Source organism: Onychomys torridus, chromosome 4 (assembly GCF_903995425.1).
Source record: "Onychomys torridus chromosome 4, mOncTor1.1, whole genome shotgun sequence".
Classification (NCBI taxonomy): Eukaryota; Metazoa; Chordata; class Mammalia; order Rodentia; family Cricetidae; genus Onychomys; species Onychomys torridus.
In genome coordinates, this window is record NC_050446.1 from 136630720 (window position 1) to 136640912 (window position 10193).

Sequence of the window (10193 nt, forward strand, 5' to 3'; positions counted from 1 at the left end):
TGGCAATCAAGTCTGGCTCTCAGCCAGGTCAAGATGAAAACCAGGAACTCTGGTTCAAAAAACAAGAGAGACTTCCTCCTCTTGCCCTCACCAGCTCCCTCTAGACCTGTCATGGTGGTTTTTTTATTTGATTTTTGTTTGTTTGTTTTTCAACTGACTTGATATTTAATGCCATGCTTCCTCAGGTAAAATGGTGCTGACCTTTAGTCACCCAAGCCACCCTGCAACATCTGTACATGGACCTTGACTATACTGTGCCCACACCTAGGCAGCTGCTGGGACAAGAGGTGGCAGAGGTTTCTGCTTCATAAACTGATTCTGGGGGAAATGGAGGCTGGTCTGGTCTGAATCACCAAGTCCTGCCCAGGCCTAATCATCTCAGCAGGTAGCACTTACAAAACAATTTCAAATACTGTCTACAACAGCATTCTAGGTAAGAAAGGTGCCTATGTATGTCCTGGCAACCACAACCACAAGGATTCCTAAGTTATGCAGAGTTGGCATCCTAGTAGTCAAGAAGTGACTATGGTGAGAAATCAGGGACGCATAGAGCCAGGTAGAGTTGGCAAGGTTCAACATGGTAAGCAGAAAAGAGAGTGTGCAGGACTCTTGAGGGAGAGGGGCTTGGGGCCCAGTTGGGGCAAGGAGTACATGAAAATGCATGTGGCAGCTGGAGGAATGTTGAGCACTGCCGAAACTGTTAACTTGGAATGAGGGCCTGACCAGACATGCAACCAACACCCCTCCCCAGGGAAGGAGTGTGACCTGTCCAGGGAATGGGAAAAGACTGAAGGAGACTCTCTTACATGTCTCCACTTACCCCCCATGATGCCCAACAACCCTTCAGTCTGGTAACTACATGCTGGTATCACTTAGGGTGTCCTTCTCAGTCCTAAGCTTGTGCCTTTGGGGAAATGAGATGCATTTTCCCTCACTTTGCTGAGTTGTGAGCAAAGGGGCCATCCACGGCTATCTTTACCAAGAGGTGATGCCATCCCTGAGAGGTAAAGGTATGCAAATGATGGCATTATCTGATCATATGGATCAAGCTAAGCCTGAGGCAGTCCACCCTGGGCTTTTGCTTGTGAGCTAAAGCATTTCACTTTTGCTGAAGCTTTGAACTTATGTCACAATGATGACAATATACAATAGCAATTCTAATGCAACCAGAGTTCCACAAGGGAAGGTGTCTGCCTAGATACCCAACCCATTCCTCCAGCACCTATTGGCTGTTCTCCAGGTTTCCATATTCCCTCATGTCCTTACAGTTCCCAGACACTGGCTGCATGTGTGCCTCCTGTCCCTACACCCTCCCCCTCCCTCTTCCGAAGTCCCTTAGCTATCTTCCAGGCATTTGGACCCTGTTCTTGTTGTTGCCTTAGAGTCAGATGACACTGGGGACTCATCCATCTCACTGCATTTCCAAAGAGTTTAGTCCACCTATGGGTGACTAATTCTACAACTCTCCAGGACCTGGTCTCTGATCCTGTGTTGTCATCCCCTTCGTGTCCAGTAGGGTGTGCTCTGAATCAGGCGTTATGACCTCAGGCTCCCTCAACTTCCACCTTCGGGAGACTGATGTTCCCATTGGCAGTGGGTGAGTGCTGTGACCTTATAGGTTACTCTGTCTCAAAGCATAACTACTGACCTTATGCAGCTACTGAGTACTTGAAATTTAAGGACTGTATTTTCCATTTTATTTCATTTTAACAAGATTCAAATAGCCACACTTAGCCAGGGTCCAGAGCATGGGCACTCAAAAAAGTCCAAATCCCTGGGAAAAGTTGGGGGCCTGCATGTGTAGTAGGCTCACAAATGAGCCTGACACTCAGTTCCACTGAACTTGGTTATCCACAAGCCCTCCAGCAACTCTGATTAAAATAAATTGGAGGAAGTGATGTCAAGCTTGTCCCTTGCAGGCTATAGTTCCCACTTCCTACCCTGCAGCCCTTCCTGGGGCCCAGGAGCTCCCTGATCTAGCTCTTCCTGAAGCCAAATTAAACTTTACCCTGGATTCCCCCTTGGCTGGAGTCTGGGCCCAGAAGTACATAGTCTAAATGGTTGACCTGTGGGACATTTGAGTTCCCCTGGGCTTTGGGAACAGAAGACTGCTGCTATCTCAGCTGGCCCATGATACCTAAGTATTCTCCTTTGGCTGGATATCTCACAGTTTCTGGGCTCTGAAATATACTCAGAGTGCCCAGACCTTCAGGAACAAGTCCAATGTCAACAGCAGGATACTCGACACTGACATTCGTGCTTCAGACTGTTTAGGGTCTACTCTGTAGAGCTCAGAGTAGGGCAGAAGATCTACAGAACCAAACAGAAAGAATTCTCTTGGACTTTAGAGGGGGATAGTGGCATTGGCCTTCCTCTGTCTCCCTTCCCTTTCTCTCAACCCTTCCCCTACCACATCCAGGAACCCCCAGGCCTCTTCCTAGGCTTTGACCACACAGAGGATGGCACAGGCAGTCCCCACACTCTCATACTGGGCCTTAGCTGACCCAAAGTCACATCATGGCTATGCTATGAGCTACAGGGCCTTGTCAACTACAACTTGTCACCACCTAGGTATTGTCTGCATTAGCAAGGGACTCAGCTTGCAATGTGAGCTCACGGCAGAGATTTAGGCATCTGGCAAGGCATTGTAGAGACTAGTACTGTTTCTATGAAGTCCCAGCATGGAAGCAACTGGCACAGTTACCCAGATGCTTTGTTCCCATCCCCTCCAGCACATGCCATGTTATTGCTGGCCTCTCTCATAGGCCTCATGCACTGCTGAGAGCCCTGAGATCCTTATTCTGTGGTCACAGGTAGAGGATGTTCCTGTCTGCCAGGGGAGCTCTCAAACAGGAAAGAGGGATAGCTCAGCTGTCTTTGTCAGGGAATACTTGTGGTTCTGGCTGGGAGAGACTGTCCTTTGTCACAGATCCTCAGGCCCAGAGTCCAGACCTGTAGGGACCCAGGTCTGGACCTGCACAGAGAAAGAGCTTGGTGAAGTCATCCCTATTCTCCTTTATCAGGCCCTTTGGCCTCAGTCCCGAAGAACCTAGTCCAGCAAGGGGCCTGGAAAGGCAGGGCTCCAGGTTCAAATACCAAAGCTGTGATTCTGCCCTTTTGCTTACAAGTGGAGAGAAAGGCAAAGGTAGTGAGGTCCCTGGGAGATACCCTAGAAGGATCTATTGCTACAGATGGAAGTATAGGCAGCACATGGGCCCAGCAGTGGATGAGATAAGGTCCTAAATTCCTGCTGTGCCATGTGGAGATACATCTGCTGAGATGGTGATAGTGGATACCCCAGGGACTCCAGCCCTTTGGAGCTTGATCTCGTATGGCGGAGTAGGCTAGGCCACCATCTCCTAGGCTGATCTCCCATACCTCTGCTCTCAGTGAACCTGCTTTCCCTTTCTTTGCCTCAGTTTCCACATCTCTGAAATGGTAAAAGCCCTGTATCTTTCTCAAAGGGCAGTGGGGTTCTGTGAAGCATGGTCCTCCCAGGACATTCTAAAGCCAAGTAACACTGGAAAAGCTGCCTATGGGCTTTGCGTGCCACTGGGGCTCTCCTGTGGTAAGTGAGCCGGGTAAGACACATAGGCAGGGCAGGGTTGGGACCCAGATCTCCTTTCCAAGCCAGGTGTCTCCTTAGGCTTCTGCTGGCAGGACAAGCCCTGTGAAGTAGAATCCTAGGATGGTCTCTCCCTTCACCTGAGATGGTAGGCCTCCTGCCCAATCTGTTCTCTCTCTCTCTTAAAGATTTATTTACTTATTATGTATACAGAAGAGGGTGCCAGATCTCATTACAGATGGTTGTGAGCCACCATGTGGTTGCTGGGAATTGAACTCAGAACCTCTGGAAGAGCAGTCAGTGCTCTTAACCTCTGAGCCAGCTCTCCAGCACTGTTCTGCTCTCTCTTTTCCTTACAAACTTTAATTTTTAATTTTTTTGAAGCAGGGTCTCACTCAAGCTAGCATAAAACTTACTGTGTAGTCCAGTTGGCCTTATATTCACAGCAATCTTCCTGCCTTAGCCCCATGAGTGCTAGGATTGCATGCATGAGCCACCACACCCATCTCACAGTGTCTCACAAGCCCCAACCCCTCACCGTATCTCTCAATATCTAACCCTTGACTGAGGGGACTATTGACACTTGACAGCTTCTGGGAGAGGGAGAGTCAGTTTTCTTTAAGGTTGGTGGCCCCTGGTAGGTTGACCATGTTCCAGTGGATGATGCCACACCCAGCACAAATTGGACTCAGTGGGTTAAACATTTAAAAAAAATAAAGGGAGGAAATGAAGTTGGGAGTGGAGAGATGGGGATTGATCTGGGAGAAGGTAGGGGGAGAAGTAGGGGTGAATATGACCAAAATGAAGTGTCTGAAGTTTCCTTCTTTCTTTTTTTTTTTTCTTTCTTTTTTGGAAACAGGGCTTCTCTGTGTAGCCCTGGCTGACCTGGAACTCACTCTGTAGATGAGGCTGGCTTCAAACTTAGAGATATGCCTACCTCTGCCTCCTGAATGCTGGGATATATATACTCACCATGTTAAAAGCTTCACCAGCAGCAGGTGAAGGGTTTGCGCAGTTATTTGGGTACAGTGCCAGCTGGGGCAGAGCTGGCCCCTTGATTTTCTTCTTCTTTGCCCTTTCCAGTAGTCCTGAGGACTTTTGTTTCACTAACCTGTAGCTATGGCCTCTCTGGGGCTATGACCCTCCTCCCTGTTCTGTTAGGTCTGTGGCAATGGAGTCTCTCACCTAGGGCTGGCTAGTAGTGACTAGGTCCCTGAGACCAGTCCTGAGGCAGAGCTCATTTAGGGAGGCAATATTCCCTGTGACAGTGCAGATAGAGATGTCGGGCCTGGAGCAAACACAATCTAAACCTTGAGCTCCTCCCAGACCAAGGCCCAGGGCATACCACCCTCGATTTGACTCTAGACTGTCCAGACAGAAAGAGGGCAGCCTGAGACCAGATAGGATAGTCCAGGCTGAGCTAAGCAGGGATCTCCTAAGTGCTAAGGACAGGATAAGCAGGTGATGTCATCCTTGAACATCAGGATGGGCTTGGTATGGAAAGAATGTGGTTGAGGTTACATACTGTCCTGGACAATCTAGCTCTCTACCTTGCAGGCCCTGTCTGGAGCTATGTCTACCCAGAACTGGACCCTGAATGGCTGGAGTTCCCACTCCTCTATATTTTTGTCAGTGTCTATGACTTATTTCCAGAGACTTAGGGGATGCTGTTGGAGGGATCTCCAAGCTCTCTGTCCCTCCCCCATTTAGAGATGTTTTCTGCACTGTGGAGTACTGCTTTTGTTATGCGCTGCCAGGAGGCCCCATGACACACTGGCTGCAAAGAACACGTGGCTGCCACTCTGGCCTCTTTTAGAGAGTGGCACGTCCCTGGGCACTACAGCACTTGAGCATCTAGTGGCATCTGCCTGTAGTTAGAAGCAGGAGTCACTACAGTCTCTAGAAAAGGCTAGAGTAAGTCACCAGCACGTTCCAGGGTGATGTTTTCTCCTGCAGACTTGCTCAGAGCTGCGGTTCTCTCCATGGGAACTGAGAGTAGGTCCAGGGACTCGTTCTGTGGCCCAGAGATAAGTCATAGGGAAGATAGCAATGGCCCAACACAGGAACAGTGTGGACCCCACCATGCACGTAGCCGTGTCCTGGTCCAGGACTGCCTAGATGGGCAGATCTTGGGCCAGTTGCGCACCCTGTCAGAAGAGGAAGAATCTTCTGGGGTTACCTTTCTTGGGGAGCCTGCCTTCCCTGAGATGGATTCAGAGGATCTCCGTCTGGCTTCCTTCTATGACTGGCCATCCACTGCTGGGATTCAGCCTGAGCCATTGGCTGCTGCTGGCTTCTTCCATACAGGTAAGTCTTGGGGTCTTTCAGCTGTGGTCTGGATGCTATTTAGCACTCTTCCAGGCCAAGAGTTCTGTTCATTCCTGCCCTGAGGGAGGAGCTGATGAAAGGTAGTCCTGTCATCCCTGCCTGGCCAGGGCTGGGGTCTACCCCAGTCAAAAATCACTATGAGATGCTGGGCTTGTGCTGAGGGCCCCTCAGCAGGTGGGAGCTTCACCTGAATTAGATGGCTCTGCGGGTCCCCCACACTACTCAGGGATCCCCACTGCCATATGGGAGCCTTGCAGGCTTGGTTACAGAGGTGATTAGTCTCTTTCATTCCAGGACCTAGGGAGACAAAGATAATGGATGCAGTGGTCAGCTTAAGCATCCTGATTTGTGCCCATCTTGTAGGTAATCCTCCAGACTTCCCATGTACCAGGCCAGTGCAGGGACTAACTCCAGACAAATCCTTTGAGTACCTGTTCTAGTTATAAAGAGTTCACTTCTTTAGTGTGGACTGCTCCTCACTCATGGTAGAGGTCAGGTTCTGGCTCTTTCTCTTCCTGGCTGAGGAAAAAGAGGCAGCGAGACCCACTGAAGGGCTTTGTAAGTATGAGCATAGCCAGATAAACTGTCACCAGTGGGGCCATCAGGAGAGGAATTAGTCATATTTCTTGCACTGACCAGTCAAGAGTTCAAATTGATTAAGGATAATTGGACACTGGTTATAAAGGGTTAATATCTGGGACAGTTAGAGCCTCCTTGAAAAGAAGTGTCCCTGAGGCCAACAGATGTTAGGAGAATTTTGTGAACTGGGGTGTCTGCTGTAGCATATGCCTGTAAGCAGTCCTGTTTATAACTTCTGCACAAGGTCATGAAGAACACATCTTCCCATGGTTAGGGGATGGGCAGAGAGCACAGAGGAGGAAGGCCTGAGCCACTAACACCAAGCCTGGCTATGAACCAGTATGGGAGGGGTCACCTCTGTGTCCTGTCAATAGGAATCTTTCTTGGATGCCCTGAATCTCTCAGGCTACAGATGCTCCAAGCCTTTGGCCTGACCCTACCCACATGCTCTGAGAACAACATAAATGCTAGCTCAGCCTTTCCAGAGTGCTCTCGGGCCTCCTGACACATGCCCTAGGCATTGTCTTTATTTGCCTTTGAGACAAGAGAGAGGCCCATGTGCCTTGCTCCCTTCTTGTTAACCTGCTGACAGACCCCCAGCCCTGTCTGTCCAAGCTCTGATATCAGGTCATAGAAGGACACCCTGGGGTTGCCAGCTAGGTGTTACCAGCCATGTATCTCTGCCATACCCAGGCCAGCAGGACAAGGTGAGATGTTTCTTCTGCTATGGGGGTCTGCAGAGCTGGGAACACGGGGATGACCCCTGGACAGAGCATGCCCGATGGTTCCCCAGGTAAGGGCCATGTGGATTGCTGTAGGTCTAATTAATGAAAAGGGCCCTAAAGAACTTTGTCCAGCCTTCTCATCTCCCACAGTCCTGGGACATCAGGATCTCTCTAAGGTAGCAGACAACCCTACTCTTCATGAAGCTCTTTCTGGAAGGGCCGCTGTGGTGGGCATTCTCCTTTGCTATCCTCTTCTAGGTGCTCAGAGCCTGTCTCCTGAATAGCTTTCCCAGCAGGTCCCCTGGGGGGGGGGAATACATCCTTGACTACCTCCCGTAGGGCCTAATGGGTTCCATGGGAACAGAAGGCATGGCTCATAGTACTTGAATGTAATAGTGAGGCGCTAAGAGTCCAGTCCTGCCTTCTGAGATCTCTTCTCTAGGTGTCGGTTCCTGCTACAGTCAAAAGGAAGGGACTTTGTGGAAAGAATCCAGGCCTGCACCCCCTTGCTTAGCTCCTGGGTAAGTCCATCTGTCCTCAGGACTCAGGTGGGTTGGCAGTCTCTACTGTTTACTTACAGCATTGATGGCTTTCCAACAGGACCAATGGGAAGAACCAGAAGATACAATCCCTGCCACCCCCTCAGGTGAGATCGCCTGATATAGAACCCTTGATGTTTCATTGGCATTTGCAGCCTGTATGTAGGTAAGACAGCTAAGTGTACTACCTGCCAATCAGCAGGAAGGGACTGTGCATACATATTGATGTCCAAGGCACAGGTCAGGCCACTGCATTCCCTTGTTCCCACTGAGTAAGCTGCTAAAGACAGCAGCCAAGCCTGGAAATGTAGTTGCATGTTAGGCTGGTTCTGCTGGGCACTAGCCACAGCTTCTGAAAGCCAGCTGGGCTGTAACCAGAAGCCTGTTGAACAGAGCTATGGGGGACACAGCTTTCCAAATCTCTTCCCTGTGCCCTATGGGACAGGGGTCTAAGGTTCTTCAGGGACCCCTAAGGGGACTTCTGACTTCAGGGACTACCTGATCTGTTTGCCAACTTCGTGGCCACAGGCAAGTGGCTTTTTCCCTGAGTTTCACTGCTGTGAGATTTGACATGACAACACTAATCCATTTTAAAAACACATGAGTCTGTGGGACACTCTGGTGCTTGGCAGGGCTTTGTCTACTGTCCTCCACAGTGATGGTAGCACCTCTAGATAGAGGCTCTGAAATGCAGCATCCTTAGTGTAAGAGAGCTGGACCTTTCCCAATGATTTCTGGGAACACACAGATCCATGTGTGTATAGATAGAGATGCCACAGACCACCAGCCTTTCTTACAAGATCTCTCTCTCTTTCTCCCTCTGCCTTAAAGATACCAGGAGCAACCAGAGCCAGAGCCCCGGTGTTCCCAGCACACCGGCTTCACAACTGATGGCTGATTTACTCCAGGAGGATGAAGGCCAGATGGCAAGGGCCAGAGGTACCTTCACCCATTCTAGGCACTGCCTGCCTTTCCTTGTCTTACTCCTCTGGGCACTCATCCCCTTTATTTTCTGTCCCTCCCAAAATGCCAAGTATATACAATCTATGACCACCTAGTCTGATGGGCTGGGCAGGCAGAGTACCCTGGTGGAAAGCAGGCTCTTTGGTGGCCTCCAGAAAGCCTCTGGACTTGAGCTCATGAACAGCTGAGTGCCATACAAACCCTTCTGTTCTCTAGGACAGAACTGGTCCTTGGTGGCTGCTAGACCTTCTTTGGGCTAGGCCTCCCTTCTCCACAGAAGCTAGGCCTTGAATCCATTCTTACTAAGTCTCTACAGCTCCTGCTCATGGAGGCCCTGAGTTACTCACATCCAGAAGACAGATGAAGCCTGAAGATGCCAGTGAGCCAGGTATAGTTGGAATCCACCTGAGGTGGATGGGCCAATCTCTTTCTTGGAGGGGGTGCAGAAGGAGCATGGGGGTAAAAGGGCGGGTCATGTAACAAATCATTCCTTTGAGGAGTCAGTATCCTAGGCCCTGAGGGTGCTGGTGAATTCTTGAGTTCCCAGGAGCTGAGGATGTGCAGGAACAGCTGCGACAGCTGCAGGAGGAGAGGACATGCAAGGTGTGCCTGGACCGAGCCGTATCTGTAGTCTTCGTGCCCTGTGGCCACTTAGTGTGTACTGAGTGTGCCCCCAACCTGCAGGTGTGCCCTATCTGCAGGGTGCCTATCCGTAGCTGCGTACGCACCTTCCTGTCCTAAACCAGGTAAGGTCCAGAGTATTCCCAACATTCTTCCTACAGGCTGGGTGTAACCTGAGTGTCTTGCTTCCTAAGGCTAGAAGTGGCATTGTAGAGATGGCCAGGCCACATCTCTCACTCCCTCTACCAGTCAATCCCACTGTTTTGAATCCTTCCTAAGTGGAGTCAGAGGGAAAGAGGGCTGGGGGTCACCTCTTGTCCAGTTGGTCATCAAGGGCTTAAGCTTGGACCAATTTCAGAAGCACATGGACTAGATTGAAGCTTGGTGGTCATGCGGGGGTGGGGCTTAGGGGGTAGGGGAAGGGGCACATGAATCTCAGTTGTTACATAAATGTGTTACACCCCTGTCCTTGCTGAGAGACAGGAGCCATGCATGGCCTTCTTATACTCTCAGAGGTCAGTGTGTCCCCAAGATGTGTCTGATAATTCTTTGGTAGAACAAAGTAGTAGGTCAAGGAAGTTCCTGAGGCCAGTGGCCTCTGGATCAGATAAACCTAATAAGAACAGAACTCATATATGCTTCCTTTTCTTCCTCCAGGTACTACACTCAGGATGGGCACCCTGCCTGCCTCAACCTGTTCCAGACCATACAGTGGGTCTTCTGGGGACACTCAGGATCTACCACAAATGTAGTACAGCATGGAGCAAGAGTTCCTGGTTGGTGTGAGGAGTAGTTCTGTTGTGGCTTTTGAGATCTATTTGAAGATAATAAAATAGAAGATCTCACCTTAAAGCTCAGCTAGGCTCTATCTCA

General features: G+C 50.1%; 1 protein-coding gene across 3 annotated transcripts; it reads left to right on the plus strand.

The window, feature by feature from the left end:
• Nucleotides 1-5405: 5405 nt before the first annotated feature.
• Nucleotides 5406-10118, plus strand: Birc7 (baculoviral IAP repeat containing 7). Of its 3 annotated transcripts, none has more exons than XM_036185491.1 (8): nucleotides 5406-5872; nucleotides 7166-7265; nucleotides 7640-7718; nucleotides 7798-7843; nucleotides 8568-8675; nucleotides 9007-9087; nucleotides 9247-9445; nucleotides 9978-10118. In XM_036185491.1, the coding sequence occupies exons 1-7, from the start codon at nucleotides 5506-5508 to the stop codon at nucleotides 9438-9440; spliced, it is 975 nt and encodes a 324-aa protein (XP_036041384.1). In that variant the 5' UTR covers nucleotides 5406-5505; the 3' UTR covers nucleotides 9441-9445; nucleotides 9978-10118. The 3 variants fall into 3 exon arrangements, with proteins under 3 accessions (XP_036041384.1, XP_036041385.1, XP_036041386.1); XM_036185492.1 differs by having other exon boundaries at nucleotides 9016-9087; XM_036185493.1 differs by lacking the exon at nucleotides 9978-10118 and having other exon boundaries at nucleotides 9240-9299.
• The last annotated feature ends 75 nt before the right edge of the window (nucleotides 10119-10193 follow it).

What these genes read in the sequence shown, in the direction of transcription:
- Birc7 (XM_036185491.1), top strand. Translation starts at nt 5,506, where the DNA reads ATGTTTTCTCCTGCAGACTTGCTCAGAGCTGCGGTTCTCTCCATGGGA. An exon ending in TGCTGGCTTCTTCCATACAG is followed by an intron (nt 5,873 to 7,165) that starts GTAAGTCTTGGG and finishes TGCCATACCCAG; the next exon opens with GCCAGCAGGACAAGGTGAGA. An exon ending in AATCCCTGCCACCCCCTCAG is followed by an intron (nt 7,844 to 8,567) that starts GTGAGATCGCCT and finishes TCTGCCTTAAAG; the next exon opens with ATACCAGGAGCAACCAGAGC.